The sequence below is a fragment of the Mangifera indica genome, chromosome 6 (genome assembly GCF_011075055.1).
Source record: "Mangifera indica cultivar Alphonso chromosome 6, CATAS_Mindica_2.1, whole genome shotgun sequence".
In the NCBI taxonomy this organism is placed as follows: Eukaryota; Viridiplantae; Streptophyta; class Magnoliopsida; order Sapindales; family Anacardiaceae; genus Mangifera; species Mangifera indica.
Window position 1 is genome coordinate 6011442 of NC_058142.1, and position 22102 is coordinate 6033543.

The 22102-nt window shown below is 31.9% G+C and overlaps 2 protein-coding genes and 2 long non-coding RNA genes across 13 annotated transcripts; 3 read left to right on the top strand and 1 right to left on the bottom strand.

Annotated features, from left to right (window-relative positions):
• Window positions 1-485: 485 nt before the first annotated feature.
• Window positions 486-2693, bottom strand: LOC123217939 (deoxypodophyllotoxin synthase-like). Its single transcript, XM_044639032.1, has 3 exons — window positions 2184-2693; window positions 1009-1333; window positions 486-911 (listed from the first exon to the last, which is right to left on the bottom strand). The coding sequence occupies exons 1-3, from the start codon at window positions 2564-2566 to the stop codon at window positions 666-668; spliced, it is 954 nt and encodes a 317-aa protein (XP_044494967.1). The 5' UTR covers window positions 2567-2693; the 3' UTR covers window positions 486-665.
• Window positions 2694-4874: 2181 nt separating this feature from the next.
• On the top strand, window positions 4875-6872 carry LOC123218952 (putative disease resistance protein RGA3). The gene is made up of 3 exons (XM_044640611.1): window positions 4875-5203; window positions 5499-6474; window positions 6804-6872. Exons 1-3 carry the CDS (start codon window positions 4875-4877, stop codon window positions 6870-6872), a joined length of 1374 nt encoding a protein of 457 aa, XP_044496546.1.
• A 3760-nt stretch (window positions 6873-10632) lies between these two features.
• LOC123219604 lies at window positions 10633-12819 on the top strand. Of its 8 annotated transcripts, none has more exons than XR_006502896.1 (7): window positions 10633-10989; window positions 11274-11376; window positions 11530-11601; window positions 11698-11751; window positions 11824-11895; window positions 12057-12394; window positions 12483-12819. It is a non-coding gene; the product is annotated as an uncharacterized LOC123219604 (long non-coding RNA). The 8 variants fall into 8 exon arrangements; XR_006502892.1 differs by having other exon boundaries at window positions 10634-10989; window positions 11698-11744; XR_006502897.1 differs by having other exon boundaries at window positions 10636-10989; window positions 12119-12394.
• Window positions 12820-13282: 463 nt separating this feature from the next.
• LOC123219605 lies at window positions 13283-15446 on the top strand. Of its 3 annotated transcripts, XR_006502900.1 has the most exons (6): window positions 13283-13789; window positions 13870-14197; window positions 14492-14570; window positions 14642-14707; window positions 14827-15066; window positions 15170-15446. It is a non-coding gene; the product is annotated as an uncharacterized LOC123219605 (long non-coding RNA). The 3 variants fall into 3 exon arrangements; XR_006502899.1 differs by having other exon boundaries at window positions 14492-14707; XR_006502901.1 differs by having other exon boundaries at window positions 14522-14707.
• Window positions 15447-22102: the final 6656 nt, after the last annotated feature.

The following is a 22102-nucleotide window of genomic DNA, read 5'->3' on the forward strand; positions in this document are numbered from 1 at the left end:
AAAGACGATGAATATGAAGGTATTCCATCTAGATATGCTTCATGCGTTTATGAAAAACATTGTGATAATCTATCTAGATAATACTATGATTATTGAGATGAATTAGAGTACTAAACCGATAGGAAAAACCCATGTATTAAAGGAGCTATCGTAACCACAATAATTCATATGTTGTATTTGCAAGAACTCAATACTTAGTTAACGCTACAACGAGGGACTTAATGCTACAACGAGAGACAACATTTTGTTTTTTACCATTATAAGAGATAAGCGATGAACCACAAAAGAAATAATAAAAAACCCATTTACAATCAATGAATGACTTGTTAGGTTTTCAATCAACAATTTTCCGAATATGAGTTTTCTTAAGAGACTCTAACTATTCTGCCATTGCTAGTTGCTACACAGGAGTAGAAGTTATTAAATATTGTCAATTTGCATATATTATTTGGACTTGGATATAATACTCGATTCAACTCATGACATATTCCATACATAAGTCACTATATTGATTAAGGCAAAGCACTGTCTTTAAGGATATGACACTTATTTAGTAAAAGGGGAGGATTGTAGTAATCCTGCTCATGCATCACTTGTTTAATTTAGTAAATAGACATAGTATATAGCAAATATATACGCAAGATTGTACGAAGAATCGGGGTTTATTAGACACCACAGTGAGCTTCGATAGAGTAGCCAATTCTTTTCAAGGCTAATTCAATATGCGTTCTACGATATTCAAGGTGGTTAAATGGCTTGTATAGCAAAGGGTGTTCCGCATCAACTAGCTCATCAGGAACACTCAGCGCTGGCCCTTTGTGAAATGCAGTCGACGCCAACGAAATCCTGGTCTTGTTTCCATCCACAACCACTCGATGACAACATGAACGCACTCTACCATTACTCCATGCCTAATTCAATCCAGGAAAATAAATCACAAAGTTTAGCCACCATGTATAATCCATCGATTTTAAATCAATAACCAAGTGTTTATATAATTAGCCCCACCTTGAAGGCATCAGAAGAAAGGTATATGAAGGATGAATGGGAGGGGGGATCATAGAGAATCCACTGCCCATCTTTTGTTTGAATCTCCAAGCCATTAACACCATTCTGATGAAGTATGGTTGAAAATGACTTGTCAGTGTGGGAGAGAAGACCCAAGTAGCTGTTGTTCATCTGGGATTCTTTGTACCTGGTGCACCCAATAACATGGTTCATTGATTCAACGTAGTAGTCATAGTATTTTTCTACCCCGTAGTTTTGGAAAACCATTCTCACAATCGTTAGATCTAATTTCTTCATGATCTTTGCCATCTCATGGGCACTTTCACTGCCAAAACATAAGAATGTTAATTTAATCAGCATGGACTTTCATATCTAACTACAAGATTTCCATCAAAATTAATGAGATAATTTTTAATAAATCTTATGTTATAACCATAATTATCAGTATCATACGATACATGATATGTATCATGGTATGATACGATACATTTTATTGATATAAATAAATATATTTTTTTAGAGAAAATGATATGTAACAGAGATGTACATAAGAAATATTAAATTTTCAAAGACATTTGTGATATTTTTTAAAATAATGACGTGTCAATGATAATTTTTTGTTATTTTATTTTTTAAAAGTTGTATCATTGATATAATACGTTAAGAAAAATTAGATTTTCGATACTTGATATAATATGGGAATCGACTACCATGGTCATAACAAAATTATATTCTTTTATATAATTCCTTTGTTAGCATATATGCTTATTTAGAAAAGATTTCTCTTTTTTTAATCATTTCATGTCAAAGAATAACCCATAATCCCTATTTTCAAAACATTCACAATGGTTTATCAGTTCTTATTAAGATAAAATTTCTTTTATTTCATCATTCTTTATTTAAAAAAAAAATCTTTTTTCCATTATTATTACAAAATAATCTCATTTCATTTCTCTTAATTACAAAACAATTATTTATTTTATAGAGTATAACTTAAAGAGGTTCTATTGATTTACTTGGCTATCATATAATTAGAATTTCTTTTCGGTGTGAAAAAAGTCGGCCTTCCAAAATTTGGCACATGATTCTTGTTTCTATCAATAAAAAGAAAAGAAAAAAAAAAAGCAGCTCCCAAAATAGAATCTTATTTTGGCTGTAGATAAGGCAAAACGTACCAGAATCTGTCATTTCCAGAGGGCCACATGAGTTTGGTGAAACTCTGAGCTCCTTCCAAAGTGGTTAAATTTTCAGTGTCTACACGCTCATGTTCAGGGCAAAACGAGCTTGATCTTCCGAGAGGATGGTCGATCTGATGAGCAGGTTTCTGCTGTTTGAGTTCTTTTGGCAAATCGAACAAATCCACAACTGAACTGTAGATTTTACTGTGGAGATCCAAAGAAACTTGACTGCTTTCGATCACAAAACAGCCATACTCTTCAAGAGCCTGGCATACTTGCTTCTTAGTTGATTCCCAAGTTTCTGTACCAGGCCTCAGGTCTTCCCATGACGATAAACCTATGACAGGCAGTTTTGGGAGAGTTTCGGAACCCCTGATCATTGAGATAGAAGCTTGAAATTTGCACAAAGAGAAGATAGTGATGCAGAAAGTGTAACTTCTAAAAGGATAATTTGAGCTTAACCAAATCTACAAGTTTTGCTTTATTAATTTCTTCTGGATTGTTTTTGATTGTACCTGTCATTGATCAATCAAGTCTTCCGTGTCAACACACAGAAATGGTCCCAATCATTATAAATTTTACTGTCAATTTAGTACCTGTATAGATGATTAATGTCCACAGAAATGTTTGAGGTTGGACAAAATGTATCCACTGAAATCTAGAAGCCCGACAAACTTTATTCGAATTAAATTATTATATTAAATTATATTAAATAAAATAAATTTTAAATTTAATGATTAGTGTTATAATTATTAAATTATAAATCAAATAAATTTAAAATTTAATTTTAATATATTATCAAAAAAAGATTTAAATATATATTTTATTATATAAATATCCTATTTTCACACTCAACCTACTCGAGGGAGGCCCCTACTTTTGTTTTTTTTTGTAATCACGCTGTGGAAATTAAAACTACAATATCCCGAAGATGAGAGGCTATAATTCAACTATAAATTCCATGGCCGGCCTCAAACATATCATATTCAATAGTTTGTATTATTCAACTAAGATAAAGAATCTCAACTTGGTGAAGGTACTTATGTTGATCAAGCGATCTACGGTTCAAAATCGATGTCGTGCATATAGCTCTGACTGCATGCTAGTGCCAAAAAGCTAACTAAAATTAGGTGAATTCTGATAGATTAAGTTTGGAAAAAATTTTTTTTTCTCATTTATTTACCAAAATTCCTTGCAAATGTCATTTTACCTAAATAGTAAATATTGAGATGGGCAAAGAAGCATCAGCCCAAGGCATTGAAAGATTTCATCTGCCAAAAAGAGAGAGCTGAATTGCCGTGCGTTGCCGTATTTTTTTATTTTATTTCCTTTTAACTTTGCATTGCAATTAATGTTATGGTCATGATTATCAGTATTTATACCATCCACGATATATATTCTATAATATAATATGATCCAGATAAGAAACGATATATATTATAAAACGTATTAAATTAATATAATATAGTAGATATATTGTACGATACAATATATATTGTCGATATGAAAAGAAATTTTAAATTTTCAAAGATGTTTATAATATTTTTCAAAATGATAATATGTCTATTAGAAAAATTTTATTATTTTATTTTTTAAAAATTGTATCATACAATATGATATAATATTCGATACATAATACAAAATATAAAAAATTAGGTTTTTGATATGTGATTTGACCAGCATGATTATGATACTAATTTGAATGTATGAACGAAATGCCAGGATGTTTGATAGAGAAACCAAAATGATGGCGAAAACTTCTACCATTAACAGGTGAAACCAGAAAAATCTAGTCATTACATAACTGAAGGCCTTCCAGGAGTCGAAAAGAGAACCATGGCTCGCGCTTTGCTTAGAGAATATATTGGTCCACAAATCACACAGCTATTGTGAAACAGAATTTAAATGGAGGACTTTTAATATAATTTTTAATTAAAATTAATATAAATTACATGTAAAATTATGTTTAATAAAATTTTAGAAGTGATGTGATATTTAGTTTGAGTACTTTTATATCTTTTCAATAATTTTATTTAAAAAAAACACATTTTTTTAATTGATTTAACATTGGGATGAGAAAATAGTTTTTTTTTTTTCTAATTTACGGAGTAAAAATTTGATTATTTCGTTAAAGCTGGATGGGAAATAGTAATTTGGTATAGAATATTCATAATTTATAAGAAAATTCAATTGATTATGAAAATGAAAATTTGGGCAATTCTGTTAATTGTGAAAATAAGACCATAACCCTCCTTCCTTTCTTATTATTTGATGTCGGAATCTTGTTTAGGATTTTATATTTGAACAACACATAGAAATCAATCCGAAACCTCCTGTTCACTTTTGCTTTCAGGAATCGGCCTTTCTTAATTTTCTGCTGTTACTTGCTTTACACTCATTCTTCAGAATCTTGCTTTATGAAATACGAAGTAAAGCAAGACAAATTGTGAAAGAGGCAGAAATGATTTTGCTTTAAAGGAACTTCCGGTAAACGAAAGGAAGGACAATTGGAATAGCTAGGAATAAGCTTTATGTATACCTAAACCAGCATCAAAGCGAGGTTTCACTTTGCCCAAAAGCTAAAATATTCCTCATCTTTCATGCATTATAAACATTTGAAACAAAGGACGGTAGCATTTTCACAAACACAAACACATTTGATAACTTTACCTTTCATCATTCAATACCATGGCTGAAGCAATTGTTTCTTTGGTCTTGAAGCAACTGGGTTCAGTTCTTTCTGAGCAGGCGTCTGGCTGCATCGGAAAACAAGTGAGCCTTGTTTGGGATGTTGACGAAGAAGTAGAGAAACTTACGCACAACCTTGAAGCCATTCAAGCTGTGCTATTTGATGCAGAGCAAAAACAAATAAAGAATGCAGCTGTGAGACTGTGGTTACATCGTCTCAAAGACGTATGCTATGACGTGGACGATGTGCTGGATGAGTGGAATACTGCAATCTTGAAATTGCGAATTGAGGGGGTCATGATCATAATGCTATTGCTCCGAAGAAGAAGGTGTGTTGCTTCTTTCCATCTCCTTGTTTTGGTTTCAAAGAAGTTGTTTTACGTCGCGACATTGCAGTTAGGATAACTGATATAAATAAAAAGCTAGATGCTATAGCCAAAGAGAAAAATGATTATAATCTTAATGTGATTAAGGCTATTGAGAGATTTGATAATCTACCAATGCAAAGTACTTCTTTTATTGATGTCTCTGATATAATTGGTAGAGATAATTTGAAGAATGATTTAGTAAGCAAGTTATTGTGTGAGGGCAGTGAAAAAAACCTCCATATCATCTCGCTTGTAGGGATGGGGGAATAGGAAAAACAACTCTTGCCCAATTTGCTTATAATAACAATGAGGTGGAGAACAAATTTGATAAAAAAATCTGGGTGTGTGTATCAGAACCTTTCGATGAGATTAGGATTGCCAAAGCGATCATTCAATCTCTCAAAAATAATACTCCTAATGTAGCAGAATTAGAATATCTTCTTCAATGTATTCGTGACTCTGTTAAGACTAAAAAATTTTTGCTTATTTTGGATGATGTGTGGACTGAAAATAACAAGAAATGGGAACCATTCTATAATTGTCTAAAGAATGGTCTTCATGGGAGTAAAATTTTAATTACCACACGTAAAGAGTCAGTTGCACGTATAATGAAATCAAATGATATCATAAATGTTGGTGAATTGTCTAATGAGGAGAATTGGTTATTGTTTGAAAAGCTAGCACTTTCTGAAAGACTTCCTGAAGAGTATAAAAATTTAGAAGAAATTGGTAGGAAAATAGTTAGGAAGTGCAAGGGGTTACCTCTTGCTGTAAAAACTATTGGGAGTCTCTTGCAGTTTAAAAAATCTAAAGAGCAGTGGCAACATGTGTTAGATAGTGAAATGTGGAAGTTTGAAGATACTGAAAAAGGTCTTTTAACCCCTTTGATGTTGAGTTATAATGATTTAACTCTAATGGTAAAACGGTGTTTTGTATGTTGCTCTATATATCCAAAAGATTATAATATCGATAAACGTACAATAGTTGATTTATGGATGGCTCAGGGTTATCTTAGGAAAGAAAAAAATGATGAGAATGAGAATATAACTGGTGAAGAATATTTGGACTATTTAGTGACAAGATCTCTCTTACAAAAGCACAAATCATTTTCTGATTCGTACATGATGCATGATATAGTACACGACTTTGCACAATTTTTGGGTGATAAAGAGTGCTCATCAATAGAAGTCTATGGCGACGAAGACTCACTTAAAAACTCTCCTAGGGACAAAGTTCGTCATTTAAAAATAGATTTTATTAAAGATAGGGCTTCATTTCCTGAATCTACTTTTAGATTAAAATGGCTACGTAGTCTCATACTTTCATATCGTTTTGGTCCCCGTAATTGCTTGAATAATGATGTTTTAGTGAGAGTATTTAATGAATTGACATGTTTACGATTATTACAATTGGATGGTATATTGGATAATATTTATGAGATTCCAAAGGAGATAGGAAAATTGATACATTTAAGACATCTTAAATTGTCTAACATGGAGTTTCACAAATTAATAAAATTGCCTGAAAGTTTGTGTGAATTATTTAATTTACACACTGTTAGCGTGGATTGCCTCATAACATTACCTCAGGGGATTGGAAAATTAGTAAATTTGAGGCGTTTGGAATATAATGATGTTTTTCGTACACTACTTTACACGCCAAAAGGGGTTGAGAAATTGACAGGTCTTCGAAGTTTAGGTTCATTTGTCATACGGGGTGGTGGTGATCATGATAATAAAGCATGTAGTTTTGAAGGACTGAAAAATTTGAATCGTCTTGAAGGGGGGCTTATGGTAAGAGGATTGGGAAATGTAACAGATGTCAGCAATGGGAAACTGGCAGAAGTTTTTAAGAACAAGGAAAAACTCTATCGGTTGGCTTTAAAATTTGATAAACGTGGAGAAGTGGAGAGACTTGATGAGGATGATGAACTAATACTTGAAACCTCACAACCACCACCAAATTTAGAGAGTCTATGGATATACTACTACAAAGGCAACACATTCCCTGCCGCTTGGACGACTTTAACCAAACTGAAGGATTTAACACTTAAGGATTGCCCCAAGTTAAACGCACTTCCAGACAGCCTTCTGCAGAGGACAACTCTCCAGGAATTGGAAATTATTGGATGTCCTTTTCTAAGTGAACGATACAACAAGGAAACAGGAGAGGACTGGCCCAAGATCTCTCACATCCCTTGTATCAGCATCTAACGTCAGCTTGTACGAAGTGAGCAATGACCATCACCCCAGAAGCCACAGGTAATATAAGTAATTAGGTTCTATTTTCATTACATTTTAATTATAATCTTAAGAAAAGCATTGTTTAAGTCAAATTATTGGTCATATTACTGGCTGGTGTCTTTTTTATTATTTCAAGTATAATAATTAATCACTTCAACTTATTATGATTTTTTTTCAATTAAGGATAAGTTCCTTAAGTTTTCTGGGTATGTGTGTTTCTATTTTTACTGCCTCTGAATAAGTTTCCAGTCTGGTTTCAGATTGAGGCTAATATGGTACTCCCAAGGATCTAATGAAACAAGAAAACAGGTTATTGGTAATTTCATATTGTTTTTAGTTCTTTAATGCTTCATTTCAATTGTTGTGCTTGATAATGATTAATGTTACAGGGGAAAGGGAAGATTCACTTCAAATGGTTACAAAGTAACCTGTTTGATCTCTGCTTTGATTCTCTCCCTTTTATTTTATATTTATATATATGTGTGTGTGTTTATTTTTTTAGAAAATAGTGTGTCTGGAAAGTTTAATTGTCATCCCAAACTAGCACCCTTCATTTTGAATTAGGTGGAGAAAGGAAGTTTAGTGCTAATGCTTTCTTTTCCATCTTCTGGATTGCCTTTTTGCCTTTTCTAGCGATGTAGTGGAGCAAGTTTAGCAAGCCATGATTTTCTCCTCACAATTTCTTTTAGCTTGATTGTTATCATTCTTATGGGGTAGCTTGGGCTCAAAAGTTAGGTCACTTTAGTTCAATTTGGATTAAATTTGTTTAGTTTAAAGTTAATTCGATTTTAAATAAAGAGTTTCATCTTATTTTTTAAACTGAATTAAACTCGAGTTAAAGAAAATTTGACTTACTAACTAGGTGAGTGGCAAGATTTAGTTTTAACTTAACTAATAATTCAATTCAAACTATTTTGTATAATTGTTAAAATGATATCGTTTTATTCATTATTAAATAAAACAATGTCATTTTATCAATAAATTATGATTAAACTATAAATCTGAACCATACATCTAAATTATAGATTTAAACAATAAATTCAAACTAAATTTAAATTAAGTTTGAGTTAAATAATTTTCAATTTAACCAAACTCGAGTTAATGGGTGTTCAAATCGAACTTAGTTTTGATTGTTTACAAAAATGGTAGCAATAGATCATTTAACATTTAGTTTTGATAAAAATTTATGTTTTAATAATTACTGTAAAACTACTTTAAATCCTGCACATAAAACTATTCCAAGAAATACATTAAAAAAACGTTATTTAGTTTATATAAAAAATAAAAAGAGAATTAATTCAATTTTTTACAAATTTTAATGAACGTGTATCTATATGTAGTGATATTTGGAGTGACCATTGACAAGTTCACTCTTATATGGGTATAGCTTGTCATTTGATAGATGATCATTTTCAATTACAAAAAATAATTTTAGTATTTAGGGTGTTTAATAACCGACATACGATCAATAATATTTATAGAATAATTAAAGAAATATTAGAAGAATATCAATTAGTTTATAAAATTTTTTCAATTTCATTTGATTATGCACATTCAAATACGACCTCAATAACTGATTTAATTAAAATTTGTAAACCCAATTTAGGTGGTAGATTTTTTCATATTAGATGTATATGTCATATATTAAATTTATGTGTACATGATGATTTAAATTGTCTTAATAATTATATTAGTCCAAAAAAAGTAACAATTTCATTTTTATGGACACATCCCCAAACTATAAAAGAATGGGGTAAATTTTGTAAACCACATAATGGAAGACCAAAAAAATTTCTTAAAGATGTGTTGGCTCGTTGGAATTCAACATATGAATTATTCAACGAGTCTTTTGATTATAACGATTTATTATGCTAATTTATTTCACAAAATGTGTCACAAGTTACATTATATCCCCAACATTGGGATATTTGGAAAACAATTTTAAATGTATTAAGAAATTTTAATAATGAAACTTATATTTTAAGTGATGTTTATAATTTCACTTCTCATTTGTTTTTAAATGAAGCTGTTAATATTATTGAGACTTTACAGGAAGCCGAACAAGATGTTATTCTTGGAGAAACTATTGTTTTAACAAAAACAAAATGGTTAACTTACTATAAAACAATTCCAGAAATTTTTCTTGTTGCTTGTTTTTTTTATCTTGGGTTTAAATTAGATGATGTTATAGAGTATTTGATATTATATTATGAATGTTTGCAATTAGATTGTGAGGATGAAGTTAATATTTCATTAACTATAACTAAAATTATGAATTTAATTAAAGAAATTTATGTTGAATATTCATTAATTTATGGTAACCAAGGTGGTTCTTCTTCCTCTTTACCATCTATTGTCCCATCATCAACTCAAAATATGAGTTATGATGATTGTATTATGATGCAAAAGGGCAAAAGACCAAGAGGAACATTAGACTCCATCTTGGAGCTTGATATTTTTTTAACTACTATTTTTGAGTTTGGTGATAGCAATATAGATAAAGACTTTCCAGTTCTAGAATGGTAGAGTCAACATGCATCAATCTTTCCACCATTAGCAGTTATTGCTAAACAAGTCTTGGCAGCATCAGTATCAACTATTGCAGTAGAACAAACTTTTAGTCAAGGAAGCAATATATTGGATGATAGGCGATCAAGTTTGACGTCCGAATCTATTGAAACCCGAGCATGTGTGGACGATTAGACAAGAGCCGAATTACGCCAACAAGATATAAAAGTGGACTTCAATGAAGAATCACTTGATTAAACTACGAATAGTTCGATGATGGAAAATAATAGTCAAGATAGCGGAGGCGAATGATAAGGTAAAGGGGTACTGTCAGCTATCGGATACGCAAAGGTAAGAGAACTACGTAGGCTTTGATTCTTCTAAACCCCAAGAAGATACGTAGGAAGCTTAATTGAAAAATTAAGTCCAAGCCTTTCTTTTAATTTTTAATTATTGTAATTATTAATTTAAAAAATAAATTAGTGCATGTATTAGAATTGACAGTTTAATGTAAGTTTCGAACCTAGATCATGAACCGAAATTATCAATTTCAAACTGTTTACAAATCGTCCTATTATGGTTTAGGGTTTAGAGTTTTTATTTTTTTAAACTATAAATTGATGGTGTTAAACCGAAACCATCGGTTCATGAACCCGGCCAAGACTAAACCTCAGCCGCGACTAGACCGGCTGCTCTTTGCCAGTTTGTGGTTATACATTCTGGTTGAGTTTAAAAAATTTTTCCTACCTAACTGCGTTGTAACACACCGACCAGAAAGTTTATTCTCTTCCGTTCTTCAACTTTCATTCGATTCTTCCTTCCCCGACCATGCACAAACACACCTCCACCCATGATCCCATCTTCAAGTTCGACTCCACCAAAGAGAACTTTTTCTGTTCTTAGACTCTTCCTGCCGATTTATTGACGACAAAATTTGTCGCGACCGTGATGATAACAGTGATGACTTCCGCCGACGATTGACGAGTACTGACAACGGTTAGTCATTTTGATAAATATTCCAGCCTGAAATCTGTTCAAATTGTTCTGTCCATGCAGTGTTAGGATAGTTCTCAGATTTGGGATGTCGTATTGAATTGTTATTATTGATTAAATTCATGGGGTATTTATTCTGAATTATTGATTGAAATCTTAAATGTTTGTTTTGTATTGATTTTGTATTGCTTTTGTGCTATTGATTGAATTCAGGGTTATTGATTCTGCACTAGGTATTATTGAGTTTGTATGGATTTCATATTGATTCTTGTCCCTCATTTTTGCAGGAAGTTTATCTTTTTCATGCTTCCACACCCCGCTGATCCTTTAGTAAATTGAGCAAATTTTGCTTTTGCGATTTTTCACTTTGCTGCTACTTGTGTTTTATAGGTAAGTTCAGCTGATGCAGAAAAGTTTTGCCAGGCTTTTCAACTTCACAAGAAACTTTTATGTCTAATGTACTAGAGAATTCTTGCTTGATACTATAGCCTTCCATAGTGTTACTAAAGCAATAAAATTCCTAATTTTTCCAATTGTTTCCAGGTCTATGAAGGGCTAAATTTGGATACAGCTAGGAGCTACATCAACTCATCAAAGAGTTTGGAGGCAATAAAAGTTTGGACAAAATCAATCAATTGTTGAATATATATGTGCGTGTGATTTTATTTTTACTGCCTCTGAAGACGGATGTGTGTGTGTTTCTGGTTTCAGATTTTGGTTCTTTCGGTACCCCCATGATGCAATGAAACAAGAAACAGGTTATTGGTAATTGATACTCTATATACTTCTTTAATAGTTCATTTCTAATGTTGTAATTAATAATGATTATTTTTACAGGGCAGTGGGGGGGCAGGATTCACTGCGAAGGGTTACAATGTAACTTTTCTGATCTCTGCTTTGATTTTCCATGTAAGCTCTCCCTGTTATTATATATATGTATTTCTTGAGAAAACAGAGTCTTTGGAAAGTTAAATTGTCATCCCAAACTAGCACCCTTAATTTGAATTAGGTGGAGAAAGGAAGTTTAATGCTTTGTGGCTTTCTAATTTACTTTATTCTTCTGGGATAAGGTCTTTGGGAAGATCTGCAGTTTCTATGTTCATTAGTAATTGTTTCTCCCCAACAATGATAGGAGATGAAAAAATAGAATTGGATACTGCCACGTGATGCCTTTCCCAATCAATGGCACATATGGCTTTTAAAAAGATCATTCAAAAAGCAAACTTTTAAAATCCACACGTTACACTTATTTGTATACTGGTAGTTCTTGTCTCTTACAGTTTATAAATTATGCAGCCTTTGTGTGATGTATATTCTCCAATGAGATTCTATTGAGGCTTGCTTTCCATCTTCTGTTTAATTTCGTTGCCTAATAAGATTTCGGAAAGCCTTTTGTTAACGCCATCATGTAATTATCCTGTTGTTTATCTTTGCTAATTATGATTTTGAACATTTATTGATAGTGACTGGTTATGCTCCTGTCTACCACAATGCAGAGTTTAATTTTCATGGGAGTTAATTTGTTGAACTTTGGTTGGCCTAAATAGATGAGTGACTGATCAATGGAGGAATGCTCCATCAGGACTACTGCCCCAAGTTTCTTCGACCAGAACATTCCGAGGCTTCAATGTTGAAAGGTGTTTTGAATGGCAGGGATATGTCCCCTAAAACTTACCTAATTCTCTCATTAACAATGGTGGACACTTGTTTGTATGCAAGAAAGTAGAAATTTCACATTCTTGTTCGATGATTTTGATGAGCTTCTTTTATTCTGTTGAACTGTAACATTTATTTCAGTTTGAGAAGTATATATTAATATTGAAATTTCAATCACTTTGTTTATTCTTGTGAGTTGTTATTTCAGTATAAATATAAAAAAATAGTATTATATAAACAAACAATTACATGTTATCATATAATTAGAAGATTAAAAATTAAAAATAAAATAACATTAATTCATATAGTAATACATTGAATATAAAATAATGAGATACATACAAATCAACATGTGACTTATAGTACGCAAAAGCTTAGTCCATTTGAACTGACAGAATCGTACATACCATACCATACCATACCAAGGATTTTTTTTTAATATTACTGTACAACCACAAGTTTTGCAGAAAGAAAGCGTCAGAATTAACCACTATTCCTTGATTCTTTTTCATCATCGTTATCATGTGACGTAACTTGCAGATGCTGCTTTGATGGCGAATGCTCAAACTACACCAATTATTTAATTTCTACATCTAGAATAAGCATGAACTGTTCAATCACGTACGCTTTATTTAATTGTTAAATTCGTTGAATATGCGTACATATGCAATCTCTATTCACAGTTTCCCCTCCCAGATTAAGATTTTTGAACACAACAGTAGCAATTATTTTGTCAATTCTAAGGGCACACTCAGTTGGAGCTGACATTGATATCTATCGTCCAGCACAATTTTCAGTCGGCAATTCCTGCTACCTTGTCCTCTCTCCTCTTTCATTCTGCAATTTGTTTTCCTAATTCCTATAAATTCAACACTATCTGATTCTAACCCACCATCTTCAATTCATCATCCATATGGCCACACCTACCACTTCTACCAAGCTCCTACTCTCTGACTTTGCATCCACTGTTCAAAATGTTCCCTCTAATTATATCAGACCCATCAATGAGCGTCCAAATCTCACACAAGCCCAAGTATCAGATGCTTCTTCTGTTCCTCTTATCGACCTTGATGGTCTTGACGGCCCCTGCCACTCTGAAATCATCGAACAGATTGGTTTAGCATGCCAACACGAGGGTTTCTTTCAGGTTTATTCTTTATTATTTACAATAATCTTTTAACTTGACTAATTCTTAATCTATGTATATATATACAACTGTCCCACTAGGTGAAGAACCACGGAATTTCAGGGGAAATGATCAATAACATGTTAAACATTGCAAGAAAAATTTTCAAACTGCCAGAGAGTGAGAGGTTGAAGAGTTACTCTGATGACTCTTCTAAAACCACTAGACTCTCCACTAGTTTTCCTGTTAAGACCGAAAAGGTGGCCAACTGGAGAGGTTTCTTGAGACTTCATTGTTACCCTCTTCAAGACTCAATCTGGGAAACTGTTGACAAATTTTCTTGCAATGTTTAACATGTTATTAGGCTCTGTTTTCATCAATTGTCATCTTATGCAAAGTGAACAATAACCAACACCCCAGAAACCACAGGTAATAAGTAATTAAGTTCTGTTTTCATTATATTTTAATTATAATATAAGAGAAACATAGTTAAAGTCAAATTATTTGTTATGTTGCTGGCTGGTATCTTTTTTATTTTTTCAAGTTTAATATTTAATCACTTCAACTTCTTTATTTATTTATTTGTTTATATATAATTACTTACAAGTATTCAAAGTTTGCTGGGTATGAATAATTCTGCTACAAAGTTACTTACAAATTTCGAAATAGAAGTTCAATGTGCTCAATTGTTGAATACATATACACATGTTTCGATTTTTACAGCCTTTGAAGAAGTTTCTATTCTGCTTTCAGACTGAGGCTAATTTGGTAATCCCAAGGATGCAATGAAACAAGAAAACAGGTTATTGGTAATTGATATTCTATATACTTCTTTAATGCTTCATTTCAAATGTTGTACTTTATATGTTGCAGGGGAGGGGAAGATTCACTTCAAATGGTTACAAAGTAAGCTGTTTGATCTCTGCTTTAATTTTCCATGTAAGCTCTCCCTTTTATTATTCTTTGAGATCTCTGCTTTAATTTGTATGTGTTCTTTGAGATAAGTCTTTGGAAAATTTAATTGTCATCCCAAACTAACACCCTTAATTTTGAATTAGGTGGAGAAATGAAGTTTAATGCTTTGTTTTCCATCTTCTGGTTTGTTTTCTTGCCTTTTCCGGTGATGTAGTGGAGCAAGTTTAGCAGACCTTGATTTTCTTTTAGAATCAAACTGAAAGGCGAAGTATAATACAAAAGTAATTTGATTCTCCTTCACCTAGGCTTCAGATTTCATCTTCAAAAGGTTCATGTCATGCAAAAATAGAAAAGAATATCTATCATTTTTGCACCATTTAAGTGTAAGTTTCTTTTCTTGATTTCAATCCAACATTGTTTTGTGGATGTTGAATTTGGAAGCGCATCACAACGTTGTGTGACTGGTTAAAACTTTTTTTCATGCAGGACAAATTCATGGTTAATACTGAGAATGATGCAAATCCTGGAATTATGCCTTAGAATTAAGCTAGAGGACCTGATATGTGGCTGTATGAAGAATATCTTGCCGCTGCTGCTGAAATGTTGTTGTTGTTGTTGCTGGAATGCTGCTATTGTTGTTTCTCATTTTAATTGCAGTTATTTCTTAATTATTGTTTGATTGTTTTAAGTCAGTCTTTAGCTTTGTACCTTTCACATATTTTACTCCTAGATTTGATTGCCTAAACTTTAGCTTGGATTAGCTTCAATCTAGTTACCTTAGGCAAGAAAGTCAACCCTAATGCCTGAATTCTTCAATTTTTTTTTTTTTCAAGTTTTCTTTTAGACTTAGTTTTAAAATTTGAATTTTTTTATTTCATAAAAAAAAAAGTTTTTGTTCTCTTTTTTTCAAATAATTAAATTTTAATTTCAAAATCCGAAATCATTTTCAACCAGTTTATCAAATTTTTGTTAAAATAAATTGCAATAAACCGTTATATGTCCTAAATTGAACGATTGTAACTTTTCTCCTTTTTCAATCGAATACTTTTCCCACCCAAACTATCTTCCCACGGTATGAATGCTTAAATTACATATTCGTATAAAAAAACTTAAGTCATTAAAAAATGAATGAATAAATAAATAAATTATATAATGGAGTAATAATCATTTAATACTTTCAAAATTTTGAAAAAACAAAAAATGAAAATACAAGTTGGGTTTAATGAGATTGCATCCACCATAATACAATTTTTGCTAAATCCAAATTGATTGTCGAAATTGAACTAGATCAAATGTATACTAATAAGATTTCACATTTCTATGTGTTATTTTAACCAAGAAATGTTTGATCCAACTGTCCTAATAACACTAAGACTATAATTTCCCTTATTAACTTCCTTTGTCTGAATCATTACATGACCAATAGCCCGCCCTCTAATTTGACCATCACTATAACATCATGTCAGGTTATCCTCGATCGAGCTTATCAAGGCTCAGTGTACTATGTGTCGTGTTGCGTCAAGGCTTATCGAATCTTAAGACCGACAACAGCCCACGTATGGCAAGTTATGCCCATCTGAGTTTTTTGTAGGCCCACCTAGGGAAATATAATTTTTAAAATTGGATGGGTTCCTTCGTAGTGACTAGTGAGGCCCTGATGTGGTCCGTTTTACTTGCGGGCCTTGATCCATGGGTCAAGTGATAAAACATCAAAATATATTTAAAAAAGAAATAAAAAATTAATGTCAAAATATTTAACGACTGGTTTACCAAAAGAAATCTGTGAAGTTTGATAAGGACTTCAACTTGACTCGACCCTCTCTCAACTAAAGATCCAAACTTCGTCAACTCCACTCAATGCACTCTCTCTTTAACTCGCAACATCCAAACTTTCAACTTGTGGGCGTTAAAATTTAACTGAAATCTTTGGAACAATATACCAAGAGCAAACCAGTTTCAGATTAGTATTCAATTGTATTGTACCCGCCAAACTGCAGCTTTAGTTTCATTATGATATTTTGAAGAGAAAATTTCCGGTAAAGTTGTGGGTGAGAGTCAAAACTGCAACTTTGATTTTTTCTACATTGTGTTAAGAGTATTTGGGTGTTGGAGTTTTGGGGCTTTTAGGTAGTGGGTAAGTGAGAGATTTTGAAAGAATAATTTTGAATATCGAGATTTTGGAATTATGAATTGTGTATAGTTGGTTATTTTTGTTTGTATTGTGTATGGATCATTTGTTTTTGGGTTCAGTGGTGGATGCTTCCAAGATGTGAGCACCGTCGCCGAGTATAAAACTGAAAGTTTGACCTACAACTATGATAGGATTGATGAAGTGAAGAAGAAATGTGGTTTTGTTCTATCTTCTGCTAGTGAATTGAAGCTTGATGATGGCAGGTTTTATAGTATCAAAGACAAGAGTGGTGATTGGGAGCAGGAGGTGAGTGATGCCCCAATAATGCCATTTGATGATAGAGACATCCCAAAGAATCGTCACGAACCCCTTTGAAACTGGTTTCTTTCTGGGTTACAGACGTTGATCTTAAGCATCGTTCGAAGAAATTTGTTGGTGTAAGCGGGGACTTGCTTATTGGTACAACACTAGATTATTCATTTTCTGAGAAACCTTATGATGGGGGGGCCCTCAATTTCAGGTATGGCCTAATCATACTCAAATTTCAATGCCGGTTCAAGGGAAATATACTGAAACGAAGAAAAATGGTGGTGAAAGGGTTTTTTGTTTGTTGGGAACTGCAATGATACCGTCTAGGGAGTCTGATTCAAATAATCCATGGGAATGGATGAAGGGCTCTGATCAGAACTATTACCAACCACCACTTTTGCAAGATGATCAAATTTTGCTTGTGCTTAATTCCCTTATGACTTTCACGCTTACAAATAGGGTAATACGAGGGGAGATGAGCAGTTTAAACCCAAAGTCAAATCAGAAGTGCTTCGACAAAATTCACATTTTGTCCCAATTTGGCACAATCTTCGTCTAGGGAGTCCCAATCTTCTCAGCACCACACTATGAGTTTGGTGCAGTGAAGATTGTTTCAGAGGCATGTAACCCGTATCCGTACCAAGATACCTTCTTGAAGAGCGGCGTTGATATCTATAAAGGGAGTGGTGGGTTTTGTGAAGTTTTAGAGCAGATTACTACTGGAGGAGCTTTTGGTAGCATAGGAGCTCCCACCGTCGTGCCAAATTGGAAATGCAATGGCACAGCCAGTTTTGTTAGAAATTTCCTAATGTAGGCTAGTATTAATTATAGTTTTGCTTTTATAAAATTGGGTAATTAGATTGTTTAATGTCAGTTTACAGATGGATTGAGTGATCAATAAAAACATGTCAAAGACACTTAAGGGGCGTTTGGTTTGGGTAATGTTTGATTACTAAAATAGAAAGATTACCTTGAAGATAGATTACTTAGAAGATTACTGGGTATAAATGATTACTATGTTTGATAAAATTTGATAGGTATAAATAATTATTGTGTTTGGTTAAAGGTAATAAAAGATTACTAGTAAAATATTTTACTTAAATGCCCTTAAATATAATTATTTTAAAATATTTTTTATATTATTTGTCATATTAATTAAAAATAAATTTATTTTTATCTCAAAAAATTAATAAATAATAATTTTTTTATAATAAACTCAAGATTACCCCAGTAATATTTAAATACTTAAGGTGAAGGTGGTAATCAGATTACCACCTATATTACCTGCCACGTCAGCATTGGTAATAGAAGATTACTGTAATCTTTTATTACTAACAAACCAAACAAGAGAATAAAAGATAGATTACTAAGGTAATCTTAAAATCCTTTAACCAAACGCACCCTAAAAGTTATTGGTTTTGGTCGACAGTTTAGTGTGAGCTTTCAATTATTGGACCTTTAATAAGAAGGTCTAGATAATTTCTTATAAATAGGTTACGCTCTACTCCAAAACTTAATTTTGATACGTTTACCCATTCAAAGCCGTGATAGAGATGTTTATAGAGTGGAAGACCTGTCATAACAAATTTTCAAGTTTCAAGTAGTTTCTGAAGATCTTTGGTTTTAGAGATATGATTCAAACAAGTTTTTCTATATCTCTAATTATTAATTCTGTGTTCAGTTTAGTTATAAAAGTTAGTATTCTATATTCTATTTGTGTTTATATTAAATTATATTCTGAATTAAAGTCAACAAGTTTTTGTCGTAAGCTGGGAACATTTGGTTGGTTCAGACAAAGCAATTCAGGCGACAGATTGAAGCTTTAAAGATGTCACAATTTTAATTCAGAATCTTAGGTGTCAACAAACAAATGGATAGGGAAATGCTAGCTCAGCAAAGGTTGCTGCAGTATTTCGAGCTGTCCCTCCATTGGAAAATAGGCGTAATGCTGCATGGAGATATGGAGTTAGCAACTTGACCATTGCTGCTGAGGGACTTTGGAAGTCTTCAAGTGGGCAGCTCTGCATGGTTGATTGCCGTGGACTAGTTGATGCAGAAGGGACTAGTTATGAAAAAATGTTGTTGGGTCAAACCTTATGTGGGAAAACTCCTACTATTATATAAAGATCTCATGCCAAAGACATATAGCACCACCACCTTTCCAAGAAGTGTTGTTAAGATAGGATAAAATATTCTTACATTTCTTGCAGATACGTAAGCTTCACCAATTCCCTTGAAGACTCAAAACTTTGAGATTTCTGCAGTTTAAGAAGGGAAAAGTTATAAATGGCAAAAATGGTCTTAATACAATGAAATGAAAACTTCCTTTGCACCAAAGGTCATGCCCTCATGAAAATCTATTTCCATTACAAAACAATTACATGGCTCAAAATCAAATCATCATAGACTACACAATTATTTCCTCTAAATTGGAAGAATAATTTGGTAAATTTCACAATTCAACCAGTATAGATACATTTTGATTTTGAACTCTCTTTAATTATCACTTCCTAATAACAAATAAAATTACAATGTTGGACCTGCATTCATGTCCAAGTGAAACTTGTAAAACCAAAATGCCAATTTCATAGATCTGATATTAAATTCTATATGAATTAAGATTTGAAGCACAATATATATACTCTTATTTTGAATGAAAAGTGTTCAGAAACAACTTCACAAATGCCGAACTAGAACAATGAAACGGAGAGATGTGATTGAGTGAATTGAGATGTAGATTTAAACTCGAGATAAATTAAATATCATTAGCTTTAGTATCATGTTAAGAAATTATTAGGTAAAAAAATAATTAAATTACAGTAAAACAATGCGTACATATTTTTGGTATATAAATGATGTATCACCATACAATTAAAAGATTTTAAATTAAAAATAAAGTAATATTAAATTATATGATAACACATCATCTGTATACCCAAATTGTGTACACATAACATTGCTTATTGAATTATTAACTCAAATATTGTGTTAAAGCTGAATTTGATAATTCAACTTTTGGTTCCATACAAAATTGAGTAAATAGCAAATCAATTCAATTTTATGCAATTGAAAGGGCTCGGTGTGGATTTTCTTGTCAGAAATTACTAGAGATAGAGGATGAAGAAGAAGAAGAAGAAGAAGAAGAAGGGGGACTTACCTGTTTGTAATGTGAGAGAAGGAGCCAACCACAAATGATGCTTGGTATCCATCAGGCCACCAACCGACTGTTGAATGTCTAACGGGAGCCTCTGTGATCACATGTTTTGACGTCGAGTGTGGCCACATGTTCAAAACATTACGCCATTGATTTTGATTTCAACAGCCAAATTGTTCCCATATAAAAACCAAACCTAACTATGAGTGTTTATCTTCAATTTATTTTTTTTCTTTTTATTTTTTTCGGACGTGAACTTCCATTCTGCGATACTGTCTTTTTATCTAATGGCTCCTTATTTTGAAATCGGTACAATTTTTCCTTTTTTTAATCTTCCATTCTCTCGGACCTTTTTACTTCCTTTATTTTAATTAATTTTTTTCTTTTATTTTACTTTAGTGTTACATATTTGGCAGAATTGTTGTTGAACTAAAACTATCGAAACTAAACTAGATTATGGGTCTAAAATTTTAATCAGATTGGAAAAGATTGGCGGAATGGCAACAGTAAAGGAAGTTTTGGAGTTTTGTTAAAACGAAAAAACATCATTTTGTTTAAAAAAAATAAAAAAATAACTTACCATTTTGTCTGGTTTCCTACTTACCCAAAATGGATCCAAAAATATTAACCATTTTAAAGAATTTTTTAAATTGAACCATTCTTTGACCCAAACCAAACCAAATTACAATTTTTGAATGGGCACTCTAGTTTTTGTTTGGATCAATTTATGTACACCTAGGAGAGTCATAAAGAAACTAATTAAAAGAAATTAGCTTAAGTAATTTAGTGATAAATGTTCATATTGGATATTAGTCTAATAATGATAGAATTGTAAGTTTTTTAGTGAGAAGTTTAAAAAATTCAGTATTAAAAGTATAAGTTTATTTAGTTTTAATTAGAGTATAAATAATTTATCATTAAAATCATAAAAATAGTATTTGTAACGACCAAATATTTATTATCTCCTTTATTTTTTTCTCGTTAAAGCCTCTTATTTTTGTAGTGATACATAAGTTATAAGAGAAAATATGCATACATTTAGAATTCCTCAAAAAGTCTATAGTTAAAAAAAGTTAAATAAAAAAGTGTATGGTTACAAAATTTTTTGTTCAAAAATAATAGAATTTGTTAAAATTGAGTAGTAAGCTTTGGTGGGCGAATTTCGAATTTCATCTCGTAAAATAGTCATTTCTAGTCAAAATTAAAATAGAATCATCCCTAAATTTTTTGTTCCTTGAATTGAATGTCAAGCTTTTGCAGACGAAATTAATATTTCGACCCCTAAAATTGAGCGTTAAGCTTTGGCAGATGAAATTAATATTTTGTAATTTCACCTCTTAAAATAATCATTTATAGTCAAAATTAAAATAATCCCTAAATATTTTTGTTTCACAAATTGGATGTCAAGCTTTTGTGGGCGAAATTAATATTTCAACCCTTAAAATGATCATTTTTGGATGAAACTAAAATCTTTTCTAAAATTGAGTGTTATGCTTTGTTAGATGAAATTAAAATTTTGTAATCTAAATGATCATTCTTAGACAAAATTGATGTAGGTTAGGTAACAGACTTTCATTTTTCTTCAGTTGCATGGCTGTACTGTAGGAAAAATTTTCTGGATTCTTGCTAGAGGAGTCTAGGGAGAATCTGCCCTTCAAAATTTTCTGCATTTAGTTGCTTTACACTCAATTCTTCATAATCTTGCTTCATTAAAGACCTTGCTTTATAAAAGACAAAGTAAAACAACCAATCAAATGGTAAAAGCAATTGTGAAAGGAGCAGCAATTATTTTGCTTTCGGGAATCTGCTTTTCTTAATTTTCTGC